Source organism: Rana temporaria, chromosome 2 (assembly GCF_905171775.1).
Source record: "Rana temporaria chromosome 2, aRanTem1.1, whole genome shotgun sequence".
NCBI classification, from domain to species: Eukaryota; Metazoa; Chordata; class Amphibia; order Anura; family Ranidae; genus Rana; species Rana temporaria.
In genome coordinates, this window is record NC_053490.1 from 17,289,342 (window position 1) to 17,314,332 (window position 24,991).

The 24,991-nt window shown below is 44.7% G+C and overlaps 1 protein-coding gene across 1 annotated transcript in view; it reads right to left on the reverse strand.

The window, feature by feature from the left end:
* The window catches only part of TPP1 (tripeptidyl peptidase 1), a 75,523-nt gene that overhangs the window by 50,361 nt on the left and 171 nt on the right, over positions 1–24,991 (reverse strand). The window contains exons 2-3 of the mRNA XM_040339916.1: positions 17,627–17,707; positions 1,098–1,237 (exon numbers count right to left, since the gene is read on the reverse strand). Of these exons, the coding sequence (XP_040195850.1) occupies positions 1,098–1,237; positions 17,627–17,707 (221 nt within the window). The remainder of the gene's footprint in view (positions 1–1,097; positions 1,238–17,626; positions 17,708–24,991) is intronic.

Genomic DNA, 24,991 nt, shown 5'->3' on the forward strand with positions numbered 1-24,991 from the left:
GAGCCATGACAGGCCCTCTTTATACATCCATAGAGCCATGACAGACCCTGGTTATACTCCTTTATAAATGTATAGAGCCACGACAGGTCCTCTTTATACTCCTATATACATTTATAGACCCATGGCAGGTCCTCTTTATATTCCTTTACATGTAAAGAGTCTCGACAAGTCCTCTATATACATGTATAGAGCCATGACAGGTCCTCTTTATACATCTATAGAGCCATGACAGGCCCTCGTTATACTACTTTATACATGTATAGAGCCATGTCAAGTACTCTTTATAGTCCTATATACATGTAAAGAGTAATGACAGGTCCTCTATATACATGTATAGAGCAATGACAGGTCCTCTTTATACATGTATAGAGCCATGACGGGTACCCTTTAGTTATCATGATATAAAATAATGAATGTGGGGGCCTTTTGGTTGGCGTGATTTTTTTTCTGGGGGGGGGGGGGGGCAGCATTTCATTCTTGGTCCCAGGCAGCACAATGTCTTGGGCCGGCACTGGGTGTGGGTATGTTATTAAAGCGGGGGTTCACCCTTAGAGGGCACTTTTCCCCCTTAGATTCCTGCTCGTTATTACTAGGGGAATCGGCTATTTATTTTAAAATATGTGCAGTACTTACCCGTTTACGAGACGCATCCTCTCCGTCGCTTCCGGGTATGGGCTTCGGGAATGGGCGTTCCTTCTTGATTGACAGGTTTCCGAGAGGCTTCCGACGGTCGCATCCATCGCGTCACGATTTTCCGAAAGAAGCCGAACGTCGGTGCGCAGGCGCAGTATAGAGCCGCACCGACGTTCGGCTTCTTTCGGCTACGAGTGACGCGATGGATGCGACCGTCGGAAGCCTCTCGGAAGAATGTCAATCAAGAAGGAACGCCCGCTCCCGAAGACCCATACCCGGAAGCGACGGAAGAAGATGCAGCTCGAAAACGGGTAAGTACTGCACATATTTTAATATAAATAGCCGATTCCCCTAGACCGAACGAGCAGGAAGCTAAGGGGAGATTTTTTTTTTTTTTTTAAATGGGTGAACTCCCGCTTTAATATACTATTCTTTCTTCCCTCTGAAGTTTGGGGGTGACTCACCGTATTGGGGTGAATCTGGGTCAGATACTCTCCCAACCAGATCCTGTAACTTCTCCACATTCTGCTGCTTTAGGGCAAAGGTCAGAATCACCGATTCATCACCCGAGAGGCGATCAGTCTGCGTCCAGCCATCAGGGGCCCTGCAACAGAAAAACGAATTCAATAAATAGAGAGCAAAGATTTCCTATTAAATCTCCAAATACAGAAAGTGAAGATCAATCTCCCCAACTGGACAATTGGGTTCAATTGTTAACTCAATTCCCAGGAATCTGGGGATAAGAGAAAGAGGATCTATCCACTGAAACAAATGATCCACAATTATAAAATACCATAATAAAACTCGTCGCCTTAAAAATGAGAAAGAACTAAAGGCAATCAACGTGAACAGGAGGGCAAACTTCAAACCTAAATTAAATATGATGCAAAATGAAGGAAAACGTTCTGGACAGCCGCACTCCAAAAATAAATTGCTTTTATTTTAAAATAAAAAAAACACACAAAAAGCATGCCACAGCAGACGGGGTAAAAACTGACGCGTTTCACACCAAACTTTAGTGCTTATTCATAGCCAAAATCGAAATTAAATATGGATGGGAATACACAGCTGTCCTTGAAGTTTCTTGGATATTCCCCACATCTTCCAGGACAGCATATGTGAAAAAAAAAGAGATTTTTAATACAGCTTACCTGTAAAATCTTTTTCTTGGAGTACATCACGGGACACAGAGCGGCATTCATTACTATATGGGTTATATGGAGTACCTTCAGGTGTAGACACTGGCAATCTCAAACAGGAAATGCCCCTCCCTATATAACCCCCTCCCATAGGAGGAGTACCTCAGTTTTGTAGCAAGCAGTATGCCTCCCAAAATGGTCCTCAAAAAAGAGGGGTGGGAGCTCTGTGTCCCGTGATGTACTCCAAGAAAAAGATTTTACAGGTAAGCTGTATTAAAAATCTCTTTTTCTTTATCGTACATCACGGGACACAGAGCGGCATTCATTACTATATGGGATGTCCCAAAGCAATGCTTACAATGAGGGGAGGGAGAACATCTCCAAGACAAAAGGATTTAATTTAGAGATATACTCAAATCATAATAAATCCAACTTAGTTGAGAAAAATAAAATTTTTTAATTTAACTCGAACAAGAGGAGCCCCCGGAATCCGAGGGTCTCAAACTGCAGCCTGCAGCACTGCCTGCCCGAAGGCAGTATCAGTATTCCTTCTTACGTCCAACTTGTAGAATTTTGTAAACGTGTGGACAGAAGACCAGGTTGCCGCCTTGCAAACTTGAGCCATAGAGATCTGGTGGTGTGCTGCCCAGGAGGCGCCCATGGCTCTAGTAGAATGAGCCTTTAATGATACTGGAGGAGGCAACCCTTTCAAGCCGTAGGCCTGAGTGATTAATTGCTTAATCCACCTAGAAATGGTGGACTTTGCAGCTGCCTGCCCCTTCTTGGGCCCATCCGGTAGAATGAACAGCACATCTGTCTTCCGGATCTTCTTTGTAGCTTTAAGATAGGCCTTCATGGCCCTGACAATATCCAAGGTATGCAGCAACCCTTCCTTTCTGGAAGTAGGTTTAGGGAAGAAGGATGGTAATACCAAATCCTGGTTCAAATGAAAACTGGATATGACCTTCGGAAGGAAGGAAGGATGAGGGCGGAGAACGACCCTGTCCTTATGAAAAACAAGATATGGTTCCTTACAGGATAAGGCTGCCAGCTCCGAAACTCTTCTTGCGGAAACTATGGCAACCAAAAATACTAACTTCCTTGTCAGTAGAACCAAAGGAATATCAGCCAACGGCTCAAACGGTTGTTTCTGTAAACTTGACAGAACAAGATTTAAATCCCACGGACAAAGCGGGGATTTAACTGGAGGTCTAATACGTAAGACCCCTTGAAGGAAGGTCTTAACCAGCGAGTGGGTGGCCAGCGGCCGCTGAAACCACACTGACAGAGCAGAAATCTGTCCTTTGATTGTGCTTAATGCCAATCCTTTATCCACTCCTAGCTGGAGAAAACGTAATACTCTATCGATGGTAAATTTGCGAGAAAGCCATCGCTTGGACTCACACCAGCCTACATAGGCCTTCCAGACCCTGTAATAAATCACCCTAGAGACCGGTTTCCTGGCTCTGATTAGGGTAGAGATTACTTTCTGAGACAGACCTCTACCCCTGAGAATCAGGGATTCAGCTTCCAGGCCGTCAAATTTAGATGCCGTAAGGCAGGGTGGAGGATCGGACCTTGCGATAGCAGGTCTGGCCGTAGAGGAAGAGTCCAAGGGTCTCCCACTACCATCCTTAAGATTAGTGAGTACCATGCCCTTCTGGGCCATGCTGGAGCTACCAGGATGACTGGTATGTGCTCCACCCGGATCCTGCGCAGCAGGCGGGGTAGTAACTGGAGCGGGGGAAACGCATAAAGAAGTTTGAACTGATGCCAAGGGCAAACCAACGCATCGGTTCCGCAGGCCATCGGATCCCTTGAGCGGGACATGAACCTGTCTAGTTTCTTGTTGAGTCTCGATGCCATGATATCCACGTCCGGCACTCCCCATCTTTGGCAGAGTGCTTGAAAGACTAGTGGATGCAGAGACCATTCCCCCGGCCATAGAGTCTGGCGGCTTAAGAAGTCCGCCTGAAAGTTGTCCACTCCTGGAATGAATATTGCCGATATGCAGGGCACATGAGCCTCTGCCCATAGAAGAATCAAGCTCACCTCTCTCTGAGCGGCTTGACTCCTGGTTCCCCCTTGGTGATTTATGTGTGCCACGGCCGTGGCATTGTCTGATTGAATTCTCACCGGGAACCCCTGCAATTTTGACGTCCAAGCCCTGAGGGCTAGTCGAGCAGCTCTGAGCTCCAAGATGTTGATGGGCAACTGCTTCTCTGGCTTTGCCCAAGTACCTTGGCGAGTGCAACCATCCAAAATTGCTCCCCAGCCCGTCAGGCTGGAGTCTGTGGTCACTATCTTCCAAGCCACTGGGCTGAAAGACCTCCCCTTCAGTAGATTCTGAGGGTCTAACCACCAACACAGACTTTGTCGGACTCTTGATGAGAGCGGCAACGGGATATCCAAGGCCTGTGGCCTTCTGCTCCATGCTGACAGGATGGCTGCCTGTAGGATGCGAGTGTGGCTCTGGGCGTATGGTACCGCCTCGAATGTGGCCACCATCTTGCCTAGTAACCTCATACATAGGCGAATAGTCGGTTCTTTCTTGCTTAGAACCAGTAGGATTAATTCCTTGATGGCTTTTACCTTCCTCAGAGGTAGGAACACTCCTTGTTGTTCTGTGTCTAATCTCATGCCGAGATATTCCAACTGCTTTGTGGGCTGGAAAGCTGACTTTTCTCGATTTAGGACCCAGCCGAACCTCTCGAGGTATTGGACCGTGAGGGCCACTGCTCGCTCCAAGCCGGGAGACGAGTGATCTATGACTAGGAGGTCGTCCAGGTATGCTAGGATCGTGACCCCTTGGATCCTTAGTTTGGCTAGGATTGGAGCTAGGACCTTCGTGAACACCCGGGGGGCCGTAGCCAACCCGAAGGGAAGCGCCACGAATTGGAAGTGACGCAAAGCCACCATGAAGCGTAGATATCTTTGATGTGGCTGATAAATTGGAACATGAAGGTAGGCATCCTTTATGTCTATGGACGCCATGAAGTCGTCCTTCTGGAGTGTGGCAGCTGCTGACCGCACGGATTCCATCCGAAATGAGCGGATCTTTAGATATGCATTTACCATCTTTAGGTCCAAAATTGGCCTGACATCTCCATTGGATTTTGGGATGATGAATAGGTTGGAGTAGAAACCCAGCCCCTGTTCCAGGACTGGTACCTCTACTATTACTTCCTGGGAAAGTAGATGATCTAATGCCGATCTTAATGCGGCTCCCTTTTCCGGATCGTTTGGAATCCTCGACTTCTGGAAATGAGGAGGAGGAAACCTTAGGAAATCTAATTTGTAGCCTGTGGCCACGGAAGACCGTACCCACTCGTCGGGAATGCTGGCTTCCCAAATCTCTGAAAAGAGTCGCAGCCTTCCCCCCACCTTCGTGGGTGGGGGCGCCCCTTCATAAGGTTGGCTTGGGGGCTGGTTTTGCTGGTTTGCGAAACCACTGCCTTTTGCCTCTAACAGCCTGTCCTTGTGATCTGCTGTTGAAGCCGAAGTTTGCTTTTGCAGAAGGCCGTCGATACTGCTTGGCATTAGAGGGCCCCTGCCCAGGGGAATACTGTCGTTTAAACGCAGGTCCCTGAACCTTCTTCTTAGTTGGCAAGAGAGTACTCTTGCCGTTTGAAATGGTCTGAATGTATTTATCTAGGTCTTCTCCGAAGAGTCGTCCTCCATGGAAGGGGAACCCTACCAGGAGCTTCTTGCATGGGGGCTCAGCCTCCCAGCTTTTTAACCATAAGAGTCTTCTCATATGGATAAGGGATAACGATAAACGTGACGCTTGCTGGATAGAATCCTTGATTGCGTCTACCGTAAAACATATGGCCTTAGGGACATCCGAAAATTTTTCTGCCTGCTGGGCCGGAATAAGTTTAAGCATCTGCTTAAATTGATCCGATAATGCTTGAGCGACCCCAATCGCAGCCACAGCTGGCTGTACTACTGCCCCTGCAGTAGTGAAGGAGTTCTTAAGTAGTGCTTCCAAGCGCTTATCAACTGGATCCTTGAACACCTGTATGTTTTCTACAGGGCATGTTAACGATCTGTTAACACATGAGATGGCTGCGTCCACTGCAGGAGTAGCCCATCTTTTGGAAAAATTTTCTTCCATAGGATATAGGACAGAGAACCTTTTAGGTGGTAAGAAGATCTTATCTGGCTTGTTCCAATCTTGGAACAAAATTCCCTCTAATAGAGGATGGATCGGAAACACAGCATTGCTTTGAGGCGCCCTCAGTGAGCCCAAAGCTGAAACCGTCGATACCTGGAGATCTGGTACTGGCAAGTTGAATGTCCTATGGACCAAGTCCGACAATCCTTGAATCCACCAGCTCTCCCTCAGGGAGACTGCCCCAGACTCCTCTGTATCCGGGTCTTCGATCCCTGAACCTACTTGGTCCGTGTCCAAGAGGTCGTCCAATTCCCCTGAGGAAAGGACCTCCTCTTCTGAGGGTCCGCGCTCGGGCGACGGAGATCTATTCCGCTTACTGCCCCGCATAGCTGCGGATATCATTTTTCCCATGCTTTTCTGCATCTCTTTTAAAGAGGTGAGTAATACCTCCTCCGTGACCATCTTAGGGTTGGACTGACCCGCGTCAGCTCCAGCCCCAGATCCCGATGGCCCCAAGGCTCCCTGTAGGGAAAACAGCGGCATACCATGGTACAATACCGAGGTACACCTGCTACTTATTGGTATTTGGAACTATAAAAGTTAATTGTCCAAACACCTGTTTGGGGGATAAAAAAAATGCTTCCTCTCCCCTAGATGACTTTTTTTTTTTTTTTTTTTTTTTTTTTCGTTTTTGTTTCAAATCCAGGAAAGAAAAAACATTCTGTCCCCCTGAGTAGTATTGCAAAGAAAAACTATGAGATGGAAAAGAAACAGCCTATTTCTAGGCTTGACAAAACAGTCCTCTGAAGACTGCAATATCCTTTCTGGCCACTGTGTGTCCTCGGCGCCCCGTGCTGCCGCTCTGGTCTTTCTCCTCAGTTCCAAAGTATTGATGGAACAAACAAGGAAGGGCCGCCCCTTCCTTTAAGCCACTGACCCGCCCTTCCCCCCCAGCAACCTCAAACAGGAAATGCCCCTCCCGACAGGGGGAGGGGGGGGGGATTTTGGGAGGAAGGGACCTCTCTGTTCCAGCAAACTGCAGCCTGCAGCCTGGAACCATGAGGAGGTCAGCGTTTTGCCTGCTTGCAGGCTCTGAGGAGGAAGACTGAATGGAGCATCGCCTGGAGGCCTGCAGGTAAGCAAAGCTCTCTGACACACACATATATTTTTATATAACACAGGCCCCACTCAATGCTTTTCCAACACTACAAGGGAGGTCACATCTTATGGGGAATAATACATAGAGAGCCATCCTATCTTTATGATATGTGACTAGTTTGCCAGATGCAGTGCATAACTTTAGGCATGTCCCCTGTGACCCCCCAGAAAAAAACCTGCTAAGAACCAAGTTCCGCAAGTTTTCCCCTCACTTACCTGCTCCATGCCGCAGGACTTTGCCAAGCAAGAGGCCCAATCTTCCCCCATCTCCGTGGGGATGTCTAGACCTTCAGGCCCTGGGTTCCTATGAAGGATCCACTGTCCTGGGCCCATATAGCACCCTGGCAACAGAAAACTTTAGGTACCCAAAGGTTTCTAAGTTCTGGGCCCAGGGTCCAGCTCTCTAAAAAGAAAAGCATTATGGGCTATACCCCAAGGGTTTGGGGTCCGGTTACTGACCACTTTAGCGCTGAGGCTTTTTTGGACAGAACCGGTAGCTCACCTAATCCCAAGGATGCGGAGGCAAGCTAAACCATGACTAACACCTAAGACACTGGCGTAAAAACTGAGGTACTCCTCCTATGGGAGGGGGTTATATAGGGAGGGGCATTTCCTGTTTGAGATTGCCAGTGTCTACACCTGAAGGTACTCCATATAACCCATATAGTAATGAATGCCGCTCTGTGTCCCGTGATGTACGATAAAGAAAAGGGAAAAAAATCACCTACTAAAAAGGTGGGACAACAGCTGGTGGAACCTTCCTGCCGAAAGCCTGGCCATGGCTGGAGAGAAAGTCAACATGATAATGGCAGATGAAGGTTTGAAAGCTTATCCAGGTGACTGTTTTACAGGTGTGTTCTGGTGGGGCACCACCTTTTTTCACCCAGGAGAAGATCAAAGGCCCAGTGGAATAAGCTTTGGTGCCTTATGGAGGGGTTAGCTGTTGTGCTGGATTTCCAAAATGGCTTTTCTGATCTCTCTGGCTTTTTTTGTAGCTTAATCTCCATTCCTTGGACTGAAAAACAATACAAATAGGTAGTATGACTTCCTCTAGGGCAGTGTTTCTCAACATGGGGGTTGGCACCCCCTTGGGGGTCAGATCATGATTTGCCAGGGGGTCACCCAATCCTGGGCTGTTCCCGAAGCCCGCACTGCTCTCCCAGCCTATTTGCGGCCGTCCTAGCTAGGCTGTTCCTGGACCCTGTGGCAGCCCACTCAGCCACTTCTCAGCTGCCCATTCAGTTCACAGCATGGCTGGGGGGCAGAGACTAGTGGTCAGCTGACTGGTGAGGAATGTGAAGTGGGAGGGGCTGGAGGAGACCCTATCTCCTGATTTGGACATAGGTGTCACTGCTACGAGTCACCACGAAGTCGAAGACACAGTGAAGCTGGAGACACAGTGAGTAACACTATCTGTGATTATAGTTGCCATTAAAAGTCCACACTACAGTTCTCAGATCAGCAGATGACATTGATCAAGAGCAGGGGTCTCCAAACTGTGGCCCTTTGCTAGCTTCTATCCGGCCCTTGGGGCACTATTCCTTCCACTGATGTGGGGCAGTTTTCCTCCCACTAACACCAACAATGGGGCACTCTTTCTTCCACTGATACCAATTATGGGATACTATTTTTTCTACTACTACTAATTCTACTACTAATAGGGGCACCACTCCTCCTATTGACCACCAATCCTGAGGCCATATTTATTCTCACTGACGCCGACATTTTCTGCCCCTGCTGGCCACAATCCGGCCCTCCTAAAGTCTGAAGGACAATAAACTGGCCCTTTGTTTGAAAAGTTTGGAGACCCCTGATCAAGAGCACCTAAGTTGGCTGATCAGCACTCCCCCCAACATTCCCACTCATCCCCACCAAAGAGTAATGCCGCGTACACACGGCCAGACTTTCCAACAGCAAAAACTCAGTCGGAAAATTCCGATGGAAAAATAGAGAACCCGCCTCTATCTAAGTCCGTCAGAAATCCCGACAGAAAAGGTCAGATGGGGCATATCCAACGAAAAGCTCCCATCTGACTTTTTCTGTCGGAGATTCCAACCGTGTGTATGCGGCATAAGAGAAGGAATAAAAATAGAGAATAAATGTAAGGGAGAGAAAAAGAGGGGGAGGAACAAAGAAAAAAAGGAGAGAAAGAATAAGAGAAAGAACAAGAAAGAAGACTAGAGAGAGGGATGGTGGGAAAAAAAACAAGAAATGAGGATAGAGACAGATAAAAGGTAAAAAAAGGAGAACAAAGAGAAAGAGTGGTAAATCCTAAAATGTACCATAAGGCCCAGATTCTCAAAGGGCTTACAACGGCGCAACACCATGTACGCCGTCGTAAGTCCTAATCTGGGCCGTCGTATCTATGCGACTGATTCTTAGAATCAGTTACGCATAGATAAGCATTAGATCCGACAGGCGTAAGGCTCTTATGCTGTCGGATCTTAAATGCAAATTTTTTTTTGGCCGCTAGGTGACGCCTCCGTTGTTTTCCCCGTCGAGTATGCAAATCAGCTAGATACGCGAATTCCTGAACGTACGCGCGGCCGACGCAGTGAAGTTACGACGTTTACGTTAGGCTTGTCCCGGCGTAAAGTTGCCCCTGGGTATATGAGGCGCAATCAATGTTAAGTATGGCCGTCGTTCCTGCGTCAAAATTTGTAAATTTACGTTGTTTGCGTAAGTCGTCCCAAGGACGTCGAAACCAATGACGTCCTTGGGACGTCATTTGGAGCAATGCACCCTGGGATATTCTTCGGACGGCGCATGCGCAGTACGTTTGGTGCGGGAACGCGCTCAATTTAAATGCTTCACGCCCCCTATCCGGCTAATTTGAATTAGGCGTGCTTGCGCTGGGTGATTTACACTACGCCGCAACTTTACAGGCAAGTTCTTTGAGAATAAAGCACTTGCCTGTAAAACTTGCGGCGGCGTAACGTAAATTAGATACGTTACGCCCGCCCAGTTTTACACGATTCTACGAGAATCTGGGCCTAAGGGGTTTTAATACTGTATGAGTAGAAGGGACTCAGGGAGCTCTAAATGTCCGTGGGGGTTAGGGGCGCAAATTACTTGTCTTGCTCACAACCCACACAAAGAAAATAATTTTACTGTTAGGGGTCCCCACAACTTGGGAAACTTTATCAAGGGGTCACGGCACTAGAAAGGTTGAGAACCACTGATCTAGGGTTTCGTCATCTGTAGATATTGCATACGAAATCTCTGACAGCCAGACAATGGAATGTCTCTTTTACATTGGCACAGAAGGAGGTTATTACCACTTCTTCAGTTACATGGAAATATTTTGCAATGTTTGGTAAGAAGGCTAGATCAGGCTTCAAGATTATTTTATTTGACAAAAGCGAGGCAATAGGGCCGAGACAGAAAGGTCATGCAACTCTCCCATTATTGGATCACCTTTACATAGGCTAGCCCCCCTTCAGTCCCAGTCTCTGTGGATTGGAGAAATATCTGTAGAGGTCTCGAGTGTGGCTGAGCCCAAAGCACCACCAGAACTACCGAAGGCATAAGCCTAGAACCCTCATGATCTCCATTAACCTCTTGACCACCGCCCCATGTCAAAAAGACGTCCTCTTTTTAAAGATGGATATCTCGGCAACGGCAGCAGCTGCTGCCACGACCGACATATCCATCTCTTCAGCGGGCGGTCCTGTACATGATAACGGCGGTCTCCGCGGCCAATAGGCCGCGAGATCGCCGTTATCGGCCCTCCGCCGTTTACCGGAGCTGTCGGTAGCGGCGGAGGTGATCGGGTCCGTTTGGCAGCTGACTGGGGTTGCGAGTGAGGGAAAAATGTCCTTCACCCGTCCCCCATAGCTCTGCTGGGCGGAAGTGACGTCAAAACGTCAGTCCCGCCCAGCGTCTTAAAGAAACTTTTTTTTTTTGTCATTTGAAAAAATGACAGTTTCAATTTTTTTTTCTTTTTTTGCATTTAAGTCTAAATATGAGATCTGAAGTCTTTTTGACCCCAGATCTCATATTTAAGAGGACCTGTCATGCTTTTTTCTATTACAAGGGATGTTTACATTCCTTATAATAGGAATAAAAGTGATACATTTTTAAAAAAAAAATTATTTCAGTGTAAAAAATTATAAACAAAATAAAAATAAAATAAGAAAACAAAAAAAGATTTTTTTAAAGCGCCCCGTCCCGATGAGCTCGCGCACAGAAGCGAACGCATACACAAGTAGCGCCCGCATATGAAAACTGTGTTCAAACCACACAAGTGAGGAATCGCTGCGATCGTTAGAGCGAGAGCAATAATTCTAGCCCTAGACCTCCTCTGTAACTCAAAAAATGCAACCTGTAGAATTTTTTAAACGTCGCCTATCAAGATTTTTAAGGGTAAAAGTTTGACGTCATGCCACGAGCGGGCGCAATTTTTAAGCGTGACATGTTGGGTATCATTTTACTCGGCGTAATATTATCTTTCACAATATATAAAATAATTGGGCAAAATTTATTGTGGTCTTATTTTTTTAATTAAAAAAAGTGATTTTTTTCCAAAAAAAGTGCGCTTGTAAGACCGCTGCGCAAATACGGTGTGACAAAAAGTATTGCAATGACTGCCATTTTATTCTCTAGGGTGTTAGAAAATATATATATATAATGTTTGGGGGTTTTAAGTAATTTTCGAGCAAAAAAAACAGTTTTAGTCTCGTAAACACCGAATCTGAAAAACAAGCCCGGTGGTAAAGAGGTTAATGTCTTCTCTGATAGGTGCAGGGAGATGACCACTTGATTTAGCTTCAGAACCTTCTCATCTAGAAAAAAAGAAGCAAAGGACTATACGCCTCAAAACATTTTACGCTTTGGGAATATTCTAGATGTGACCTTTCTTGGTTGATCAGCCAACTTAAGTTTTGGTACGAGTCACAACAAGTTTTAGATTGGTCTGCAACGTTACTTCAAATCCACAAAGAACCGCAAGTGCTTCTGTCAGCACTTTTTTTGTGAATATGCAAGAGCCTGATGAAAGAAGGGAGAACAGTACAATTTGTATCATTTTATATGATTTTTAACTATTTTTGAATGCTCCGTTTATACCATGTATTTTTTTCCAATAAATATTGTTATTTTTTCTATTTCTCCATTGTTTTCTATGCCTCTGATGCCTCGTACACACACGACCGGTTTTCCTGGCAGGAAAACTGCCATGGGAGCTTCCCGGCCGTGTGTATGCTCAGACATTAAAGGGGTTGTAAAGGTTAGTCTTTTATTTTCTAAAATTGGTTCCTTTAACCACTTAAGGACCGGACCTTTAGGCAGCTAAATGACCCAAGGGGTTTTTACAATTCGGCACTGCGTCGCTTTAACAGACAATTGCGCGGTCGTGCGACGTGGCTCCCAAACAAAATTGGCGTCCTTTTTTCCCCACAAATAGAGCTTTCTTTTGGTGGTATTTGATCACCGCTGCGGTTTTTATTTTTTGCGCTATAAACAAAAATAGAGCGTAAATTTTGAAAAAAATGCAATATTTTTTACATTTTGCTATAATAAATATCCCCCTAAAAACATATCTAAAATTGTTTTTTTTCCTCAGTTTAGGCCGATACGTATTCTTCTACATATTTTTGGTAAAAAAAAAATCGCAATAAGCGTTTATCGATTGGTTTGCGCAAAATTTATAGCGTTTACAAAATAGGGGATAGTTTTATTGCATTTTTATTAATTATTTTTTTTTTTACTACTAATGGCGATCAGCGATTTTTTTCGTGACTGCAACATTATGGCGGACACTTCGGACAATTTTGACACATTTTTGGGACCATTGTCATTTTCACAGCAAAAAATGCATTTAAATTGCATTGTTTATTGTGAAAATGACAGTTGCAGTTTGGGAGTTAACCACAGGGGGCGCTGTAGGAGTTAGTGTTCACTTAGTGTGTGTTTACAACTGTAGGGGGGTGTGGCTGTAGGAACGACGTCATCGATCGAGTCTCCCTATATAAGGGATCACTCGATCGATGCAGCCGCCACAGTGAAGCACGGGGAAGCCGTGTTTACATACGCCTCTCCCCGTTCTTCAGCTCCGGGGAGCGATCGCGACGGAGCGGCTATAAACGAATAGCCGCGCCGGCGTCCCGGATCGCTCCCCGAGGGAATCCGACCGCCGCAAGTACCGGGGGGGGGTCCCGATCGGACCCCCGACCCACGTCTAGGCAGGCACGTACAGGTACGCCAATGTGCCTGTACGTGCCATTCTGCCGACGTATATGTACATGCGGCGGTCGGGAAGTGGTTAAGCTAGTGCATTGTTGGTTCACTTACCTTTTCCTTCTATTTCCCTTCTAAATGTATTTTTTCTTTGTTTGAATTGCTCACTTCCCGTTTTTTCCTAAGTAATCTTTCCACCATCATCCCAGCGGTGGAAAGTAATTTAGAACAGCTTACTGAGGAGGAACAGGAAGTGAGAAATTCAGACAAAGAAAAAAAAACATTTAAAAGGGAAATCGAAGGAAAATGCACTAGCTTAAAGGAACCAATTTGAAAAATAAAAAACAAACCTTTACAACCCATTTAAGGGAATCCCGGCAGGAAAAATTAGAACACGTTTTCTTTTTTCCTGCTGGGTTTCCGGGCGCTCTTTTTCCTGGCAGTTTTCCCATACCTCTCAACCGTCCCTGATTTTGCGGGAATATCCCGCGATTCGCGGTAAATCCCGCGGGCCCTGCGAGTATTGTTATTGTCCCGCAAATTCGCGTCAACCCTCAACACTCTGATCCACTGAATTCCCCCCCCCACTCAACAACTTTGATCCGCAGACCCCGTTTGGGGGTATGCTCATTTGTCCCTCATTCTGAAGTTGAAAAGTTGGGAGGTATGGTTTTCCTATGGGAAACACTGCGATGGAGCATACACACGGCCTGAATTCCCGGGCCAAATCTCTCATGGCAATGCCAGGAAAACCGTCCGTGTGTAGGGGGAAAAAGCTGCCAAGCATGTTCTCGGTTTTCCCGGTGGACTTTATACCGCTGGGAAAACCGATCGGGTGTACAAGGCATAAAGTCTGGCCTATGGTTACTCTTTGAGTACCCTTTTTTCTTGTTCTCTCTCAAATTTGCGGACGTGGCAATGTGAGTGCTTCCCCTTCAATTTTCGCGATTACACAAGGGGGCCAAGGGAGCCCCTGCAACTAGCACAAGGCCTAAAACAAAAACAAGGTAGTAAGTTCCTCTGTTGCCTCCTGATAGGCCAAAGGAAATACAATGAAATTTGGACAACTGGTCTGTTCTGATCTTTTAGAAATGCGGATCACGAGTTTCCAGTTTTTGGTGGGTGGAGCCACTCTCTCATATGTTGTCCTGGAAGAACTGCACCCCACATCACAACGCGATCCAATACATCATATATGTGCCGCATACAAATGCAACATGTCTTTTTTTTTCTTCCTTCAGTGCAAACTAATGCAGCCCAACGCTCCCGGTGTAAAGGGGCCCTTAAAGCCAAATGTAACATTTCAATTCAGCTAAATACATTCTGAATGCATTAAAACAAAATTGTGTTTAACCACCTGGAGAAGTAAAAAAAAAAAAAAAAAAAAAAACATGGTGGCAGTTGCAATTTTTATGTAGTCCAGCACTGTTTCTCTGTATAGATTAAAATCTTGTTTCTCAAGCATTATTATTATTATTATTATTATTATTATTATTATTATTAATAGGGTTGTCCCGATACCACTTTTTTAGGACCGAGTACAAGTACCAATACTTTTTTTTATGTACTCGCCGATACCGAATACCGATACTTTTTTTTAAATGTGTCCCCAAATGCAGCCATGTCCCCCCACAAATGCAGTCATGTCCCCCCACAAATGCAGCCATGTCCCCCCACAAATGCAGCCATGTCCCCCCACAAATGCAGCCATGTCCCCAAACATATATGCAGCCATGTCCCCCCACATATTGCAGACATGTCCCCCCACATATTGCAGACATGTCCCTCCACATATTGCAGCCATGTCCCCCATATATGCAGCCATGTCCCCCCACATATATCCAGCCATGTCCCCAAACATATGCAGCCATGTCCCCCATACCTAATGATGATGCCGCCGCCGCCGCGGCGTTAATCACCGTGCGGCGAACATTACAGGCAGCTTTCGTTTGAATAGCTGTTTTCCCTGCCACGCCATGTAAAGGACACTCCATTGGACGACTGTTCTGTCTATCATAGAAGGCAGGACTTTGTATTAAAGAGGCCGCTGAGAAAACAGGAGATTCTTCTGTATGTAATCTGTTAGCGCTCGTCCCGCCCCCTCCCCGTCACCTCCGAGGCTGCAAATGGGCATGGATCAGGCTGCACTGATGGCAATGGTGAGACTGCATTCATGGCAATGGGGAGGCTGCATTGATGGGCACTGACCCCTTGATTTTGCTTCACAGTTCTTTATTTAAAATAGTTTTTTTTTCCCCCTAAACTTCCCTCTGAGGCCCCGTACACACGACCGGTTTTCTCGGCAGAATCCAGCAAGAAACTCGATGGGAGACGTATTCTGCCGAGAAAACCGGTCGTGTGTACACTTTTCGCAGAGAAACCCGTCGGGAAACTCGTCGAGCCAAATAGAGAGCATGTTCTCTATTTCCTCGTTGGGCAATGGGGAAATTTGGCTCGACAAGTTTTTTGACAGCTGAACGAGAAAAACGATGTGTTTTGCTCGTTGAGTTTCTCGGACGTGTGTACGGGGCCTTAAAGTGGATGTAAAGCCACTCTCATCCTTTCTAAACTACTGCCATAGTGCTGATCTATAAGACTATACATGACTCCTGCATGTATCCTTACCTGTCAAATGTCTCCCCTCTGTCTGTTATAAGAACTGAAAAACTGCAGATTCTGTGGGTGGGTCTGTTGTCTGGAGCTCGGTGGGTGGAGTTGTGATGTCAGTAGACTGCCCCGCCCTCCTCTACACTCCCCTTGTCAACATGCATTTTTTCATATGTATTCCTTACACTGCATTCTGCTATGATCACTAACATCCAGTCAAAATCCAGAAAAGTCATCACATGGCTTCAGAAAAGGAGTGGGGGTGGGAATTAAAAATGAATGCCTGTCTCAGGCTAGTGCACGCGATATGAAAATAACCTGTCACTCACAGCAAGGGGGCGGAACAGACCAAGGTTTTTCTCTGTAAGTCCGTTTTATTTCACTGAACAATAAAAAGAGAATTATTTAGAGCTGGATTAACTCTGTGTGGCAAGACTGGGCACAGATGATAGGAAATCTTATACTTTACATTGCGACATAAAAAAAAAAAAAAAAAAAACATTTCGGGTTTACATCCACTTTAAAGTGAAGGTGCGTGTTATATGCTGATAAATAAGGTATACATAAAATAACACTCCCAAGCTCATCCTTAGTCTTGAGCGGCGCTCGGGGATTCGTTGGGGCCACAAAAGATATATATTTATATAGATATATATCTATATAGATATCTACCCTGTTTCCCTGAAAATAAAACCTACCCCTAAAATAAGACCTAGCGTAATTTTCCAGAAGGCCTGCAAGATAAGCCCTACCCCGAAAATAAGCCCTAGTTTAAAATGCTATAACCCACTCTATTACAGTAGTACACAATGTACAATGTGTGTGTTTCTGTAACATAAATGCAGGGAAGAGAGCTCCGGCAGGTCACAAAAGCGCAGAGCGGCGCTATAATGAAGGTATTTGGCACAATTATATTACAGAAACACACACATTGCACATTATATACTACAGTAATAGAGTGGATTACAAGATTTTACAAGCATTTTACCTAAGTTCACACTGGGGATTCCTAACAGGCAGGTCGAGAGAGGGGAAGAGAAGACAGCACATTACATGGTAAGACCTACCCCAAAAATAAGCCCTACTGTGTCTTTTGTTGCCAAAATTAATATAAGACCCGGGCTTATTTTCGGGGAAACACGGTATATCTACATATCTATATCTCTAGATAGATAGATAGATAGATACAAATAACACGCCCAAGCTCATCTCTTCACCACACACAGCCACAAAGGCAAGAGAATTATTTTTGGGCAGTGTATTAGTTGCTCGAACAAACACACTTAGACCGAATTTTAACGGTTCAAAGAATATCAGGCAAAAATGGTCGGCCCTCACGCATGTTCACTTCATCAAATCTGGCCCTCTTTGAAAAAAGTTTGGACACCCCTGTTCTAACCCCTATTTTGTAGGCGCTATAACTTTTGCGCAAACCAATCACTATACGCTTATTGGGATTTTTTTTTTACCAAAAATATGTAGAAGAATACGTATCGGCCTAAACTGAGGGAAAAAAATGTTAAAAAAACTAAGAAAAAAATTGGGATATTTATTACAGCAAAAAGTAAAAAAAAGTAAAAAAAAGAAGATTGTGTTTTTTTTTCAAAATTGTTGCTCTATTTTTGTTTATAGGGGTCGCTAGGGGTCTATTCTTTTGATGTATTCCTTATGCAACGGTTTAAACAGAGTTGAATTAGGCTTCGATCACAAGCAAGCGCTGGAGGTGACCTCTGCCCGAGTTTAGCGACACAGATTTTGGGCAGATGCAGGATAGCTCGGAAGTTACAACACCGACCTGAGACTCTGCTCCGGCTCCAGGTAGACCCAGCCTTCTCCGACCGCCAAATCCACCCCGAGGACCACCAGCAGCAAAATCCTGGGGGGGGAAAAACAAATCCTGAGATTACCTTGTGATGTCACCTACAATGCAGCACACTGGAGGGGAGAAATACATGTACATCGGAGGGAGAGACAAGTATTATATGTAGAATGATAGCTACCAAAAGAGACATATAGACACTTATATGTACAGTGGGGATGGAAAGTTTGGGCACCCCAGGTAAAAATGTGTATTAATGTGCATAACGAAGCCAAGGAAAGATGGAAAAATCTCCAAAAGGCATCAAATTACAGATTAGACATTCTTATAATATGTCAAAAAAAGTTAGATTTTATTTCCATCATTCACACTTTCAAAATTACAGAAAACAAAAAAAATGGCGTCTGCAAAAGTTTGGGCACCCTGCAGAATTTATAGCCTGCACTGCCCCCCAGGGCTTCTGCGGAAGGGGCTGAGCAGCCACGTGACCTACCTCCCCGGCTAACGACAGAGGGAGATCTCGGCCCTCCTGCAGTAGCCATGCATCAAATCTGTAAAGCGGACGCCAGTCACGCGAACCAGCCTGAAGATTGCTCTATTGTAAATCCTCGTTTTTATAAAAGACTTACACAGTGTGGCAGGGCCGCCATCAGGAATTATGGGGCCCCTTACACAGCATCAGGCATGGCCCCCCGAATTGAGAAGCGGGAGGGGCCCCTTTAAAAAAAAAAAATAAGAAATAAAGAAAAATATATATAAAAAAGGGGGGACCTCTGGACCCTTTAATAAAAATAAAAAAAATATATATATATATATATATATATATATATATATATAAAAATAAACATTTATAAAAAAATAAATAAAAAGGGGGGTTTGCCACATGGGGCCCTCTAATAAATGTATATATATATATATGAAATAAAAATAATATATATATATATATATGGGGGTTGCCATCCGGGGCCCTGATGACCTCTGGGCCCTTTAATAATAAAAAAAATATATAAAAATAAATATATATATATATATAAACATTTTTACAAAAAAAAGTGGGGTTGTCATCCGGGGGCCCTGGGGATCTCCGGACCCCTAAAAAAAAAAAAAAAAAAAAGGCCCTTTAATAATAAAAAAAAAAATATATATATTATATATATATATATATATATATATATATATATATATATATATATATATATATATATATATATATATATATATATATATATATATATATATAAAAAATATATATCTTTTTTTTTTTTTTTTTTTTATAAAAAAATATGAGGGTTGCCATCTGGGGCCCTGTAGGCCTCCGGACCCTTAAAAAATAAAAAATAAATAAAAAATAAAGATATATATATATATATATATATTTTTTAAAGGGGGTTGCCATCCAGGCCCCATACTGCCTGTACCCCCCTGATGGCAGCCCTGCAGTGTGGTACGCCTGCCTTTAATATAGGGGCTGGCAGTGTTTTAATATTTTGAGTTAACAAACACTTTAACCACTTCCCACCCGGCCACTGCATATGTACGGCCGGGTGGGCGCTCTCTCCTTCTGAGTGTCCCCACACAGCAAAAATACCTGTCCCCCACATATGTAACAGTAAAATCATATGTCCCAATAATTATCTGCACACATTTGTCCATGGTCACCTGCGCACATCTTTTACACGATCATTTGTATACATATGTCCGTGATCACATGAACCAATTATTATACATTTAATGGGATTTTTTTTTTTTACCAAAGACATGTAGCAAAATACATGTTGGCCTAAATGAATGACAAAATTTGATTTTATTGGATTTCTTTTAAAATAGAATAAAGAAAATATATATATATTTTTTTCCAAATTTCCGCTAATATCGATAAAAAAAATAAAAAAAAAATGGGGTCGTGAATAAATACCACCAAAAGAAATCTCTATTTGTGCGAAAAAGATGATAAAAATTTCATTTGGGTACAGTGCAGCATGACCGCGCAATTGTCATGGAAAAGGCGAGAGCGCTGAAAGCTGAAAATTGGTCTGGGAAGGAAGGGGGTGAGAGTGCCCGGTATTGATGTGGTTAAAGGATCTGTTACTGATGGCTTGGTGCCCGATACCAAAGCATACCTTCAGTGGTCTAGTGGAGTCCATGACTGGAAGGGTTATGGTGGGTGGTCATAATTTCATCGCTAATAGGTGTATATTACTATATTTACACACAAAAATATAGAGGAACCAATCTAAAATGATAAATATACATCTAGATTACCTAAGGACTCCATTATGATGTCAGTTCTCTCAACATGTTGCTGTATGTATGTACTATTTTTTTTTTTTTGATGTTGGAAAAAAAAAAAAAAAAAAAATTACTGTTGGGGGGAAAGATAAATAAATAAAGAATGCATTAAAATATTATATCTAGAATTATAGATTATATTGGTTACATAGCCTAATAGAGCTACTGCAGTATAGGAGGGAGGGCTGCACAACTATATACAGTATATATTTCAGTTGTGGGCCTTGTGTCCCCGCCCCCTCCTGGTAGAGGGTGTGCTTGTGTCCCCGCCCCCTGCTGATAGAGGAGATGCTTGTGTCCCCACCCCCTGCTGGTAGAGGGGGCGCTTGTGTTCCCACCCCCTGCTAGTAGAGGGGGTACTTGCGTCCCCACCCCGTTGGTAGAGGGGGTGCTTTTTGTTACCACTTCCTCCTGGTAGGGGGGTGCTCGTGTCCTCACCCCCTGCTGGTAGAGGGGGGGGTGCTTATGTCCCCGCCCCCTGCTGGTAGAGGGGGGGTGCTTATATACCCGCCCCCTGCTGGTAGAGGGGGGGGGTGCCTGTGTCCCTGCCCCTTCTGGTAGAGGGGGTGCTTGTGTCCCCGCCCCCTGCTGGTAGAGGGGGGGGGTGCTTGTGTCCCTGCCCCTTCTGGTAGAGGGGGTGCTTGTGCCCCCGCCCCCTGCTGGTAGAGGTGGTGCTTGTATCCCCGCCCCCTGCTGGTAGAGGGGGTGCTTTTTTTTCCCCACTTTCTCCTGGTAGAGTGGCACTTATGTCTGCAGTCTCTGATCATCTCCTGTAGTGTGTCTGCAGTCTCCGATCATCTCCTGTACTATGTCTGCGGTCTCTGAACATCTCCTGTATCATGTCTGCAGTCTCTGACCGTCTCCTGTACTATGTTTGCAGTCTCTGACCGTCTCCTGTACTATGTCTGCAGTCTCTGACCGTCTCCTGTACTATGTTTGCAGTCTCTGACCGTCTCCTGTACTATGTCTGCAGTCTCTGACCGTCTCCTGTACTATGTCTGCAGTATGTCTGGGGGGGTCTTTCTAACAGACTCTCTAACAGAAGCCCTCTCTGTGTCCTTTAGAGAGGCCCAACTCCAGGTCCCAATAAAGTACTCTACTTCTCTTCCTGTATTTTGTTTATTGATAAGAGATCATGTAAGTATCCCAGGGTAATGAAGACTTTGTGGGGGAGCATCTCTGTGGTTGAGTCATTGCCATAGAAACATTTGTAAAGGGGAGGAGTTAGTAAAATGACCACACCCATGTGGGGGGCGCCAGAAATATTTCTGCACCCAGGCGCCTGTGACCCTAGGATCGGCCCTGCACCTGCTGCCAGTTCTCTGCACCCAGTCCCTATATTTTCCTGCATAGTTGAGTTCCTCAGCCTTGTTTCTACATTGGACAGATGGCTTTTTGGCCACATTTCCATGAAGACCACTACTTCCTCCAGTTCTGTGCTGATGGCACCGCTGGACATCTTCTGGTGTGGAAGGAAAGTAAACAGCATGATGGGTCTTTCCTTTGCTGATTTAAGTTTTCCTGGCTGACCACTGTGTCTACAGTCCTCAACATTGCCCGATCAATGGTGTCCTCAATGCTGAGAAATACGTGCAGATAATTATCCATCATGCCATACCATCAGGGAGGTGGTCCCAAATGTATTCTTCAGCAGGACAACCACTCCAAACATACAGCCAATGTTATTAAGAACTATCTTCAGCACAGAGAAGAACAAGGAGTCCTGAAGTGATGGTTTGGCCCCCACAGAGCCCTATTTCCAACATCATGGAGTCTTTCTGGGATTTACATGAAGAGACTGATGGATTTTTACATTTTGTAAATTGATAAAAATTAACAATTAAAATACCGTATATACTCGAGTATAAGCCGACCTGAATATAAGCAGAGGCACCTAATTATACCACAAAAAAAGGGAAAGCTTATTGACTCGAGTATAAGCCTAGGGTGTCCATCTGCATGCCTCACTGTGCCTCATTGTGTCCATGTGCATGCCTCACTGTGCCCCTGACTAGACTGACGTTTAACATTGGAGTCTATGGAAGGGGTGCCCAGCTTTGAAAAAAAAAAAAAAGAAATCGGTTCTCCCCAGCCGTAGGTCCTCCAGACAACAAACTTTGCACACTTGTAGAGAAAAAATGGGGCTACATGTGTACCAATTTCTGGGTCCAGGGGACCTACGACCGGCCAGTACCGGGTCCCCAAATTCACTGGAGAAATTACCATTTAACATGGGAGTCTATGGAAGGGGTGCCCCGATTTGAAAAATCGGTGCTCCCCGGCCATAGGTCCCCCAGACAACAAACTTTGCACACTTTCAGAGAAAAAGTGGGGGTACATGTGTACCAATTTCTGGGTCCAGGGGACCTACGACCGGCCAGTACCGGGTCCCCAAATTCACTGGAGAAATTACTATTTAACATGGGAGTCTATAGAAGGGGTGCCCTGATTTGAAAAATCGGTGCTCCCCGGCCGTAGGTCCCCCGGACAACAAACTTTGCACACTTGTAGAGGAAGAGTGGGGCTACATGTGTGCCAAGTTTGCCGGTACCGGGTCCCCAATATCCGGGAGATCAGACGCAAAAATGTGACTCGAATATTAGCAAGGGGGGCATTTTCAGCCCAAAAAAAATGTGCTGAAAAACTCGGCTTATACTCGAGTATAGACGGTACATATATTTGAAAGCATTCTTACTTTCCAGCATTTCTTTACACTTGCCTAAAACATTTGCACAGTACTGAGTATGTGTGTAATTATATATATACACGCACATACATATACACACACACATATCCAAGGACAGACAGAGGGAGACACGTATACAATATATAAAAGGGGAGAGAGCGAGAGTGTGTATATATGAGGACTAAGGATGAGCTCTGACTTGTTCGCATGGAACACGTGCAGAGCCCGCCAGGAAGTGAGCACGGCGCTGCACTAATAACAGCCAGGGAGACATTTCACAATCCCTGCAGCCGAGCATCGCGACAATGTCTCCCTGGCTGTGATTAGCACAGCACCGTACTCACTTCCTGGCGGGCTCTGCACGTGTTCTATGCGAACACGCCAGAGCTCATAATGAGGACAGAAGGAGGGAGGGATGTATATACTATATATAGGAGGACAGACGGAAGGAGGGATGTATATACTATATATAGGAGGACAGACGGAGGAAGGGATGTATATACTATATATAGGAGGACAGACGGAGGAAGGGATGTATATACTATATATAGGAGGACAGACGGAGGAAGGGATGTATATACTATATATAGGAGGACAGACGGAGGAAGGGATGTATATACTATATATAGGAGGGAGGGATGTATATACTATATATAGGAGGACAGACGGAGGGAGGGATGTATATACTATATATAGGAGGACAGACGGAGGAAGGGATGTATATACTATATATAGGAGGACAGAAGGAGGGAGGGATGTATATACTATATATAGGAGGGAGGGATGTATATACTATATATAGGAGGACAGAAGGAGGGAGGGATGTATATACTATATATAGGAGGACAGACGGAGGGAGGGATGTATATACTATATATAGGAGGACAGACGGAGGAAGGGATGTATATACTATATATAGGAGGACAGAAGGAGGGAGGGATGTATATACTATATATAGGAGGACAGACGGAGGGAGGGATGTATATACTATATATAGGAGGACAGACGGAGGAAGGGATGTATATACTATATATAGGAGGACAGACGGAGGGAGGGATGTATATACTATATATAGGAGGACAGATGGAGGGAGGGATGTATATACTATATATAGGAGGACAGAAGGAGGGAGGGATGTATATACTATATATAGGAGGACAGACGGAGGGAGGGATGTATATACTATATATAGGAGGACAGAAGGAGGGAGGGATGTATATACTATATATAGTAGGGAGGGATGTATATACTATATATAGGAGGACAGACGGAAGGAGGGACGTGTATACTATATATAGGAGGACAGACGGAGGAAGAGATGTATATACTATATATAGGAGGACAGACGGAGGGATGTATATACTATATATAGGAGGACAGACGGAGGAAGAGATGTATATACTATATATAGGAGGACAGACGGAAGGAGGGATGTATATACAATATACAGGAGGACAGACGGAGGGAGGGATGTATATACTATATATAGGAGGACAGAGGGAGGGATGTATATACTATATATAGGAGGACAGACGGAGGAAGAGATGTATATACTATATATAGGAGGACAGACAGATGGAGGGATGTATATACTATATATAGGAGGACAGACGGATGGAGGGATGTATATACTATATATAGGAGGACAGACGGAGGGAGGGATGTATATACTATATATAGTAGGGAGGGATGTATATATTATATAGGAGGACAGACGGAAGGAGGGATGTATATATTATATATAGGAGGGCAGACGGAAGGAGGGATGTATATACTATATATAGGAGGACAGACGGAAGGAGGGATGTATATACTATATATAGGAGGGAGGGATGTATATACTATATATAGGAGGACAGACGGAAGGAGGGATGTATATACTATATATAGGAGGGAGGGATGTATATATTATATATAGGAGGACAGACGGAGGGAGGGATGTATATACTATATATAGGAGGACAGACAGATGGAGGGATGTATATACTATATATAGGAGGGAGGGATGTATATACTATATATAGGAGGGAGGGATGTATATACTATATATAGGAGGACAGACGGAAGGAGGGATGTATATACTATATATAGGAGGGAGGGATGTATATACTATATATAGGAGGACAGACGGAAGGAGGGATGTATATATTATATATAGGAGGGCAGACGGAAGGAGGGATGTATATACTATATATAGGAGGACAGACGGAAGGAGGGATGTATATACTATATATAGGAGGACAGACGGAAGGAGGGATGTATATACTATATATAGGAGGACAGACGGAGGGAGGGATGTATATACTATATATAGGAGGACAGACAGATGGAGGGATGTATATACTATATATAGGAGGGAGGGATGT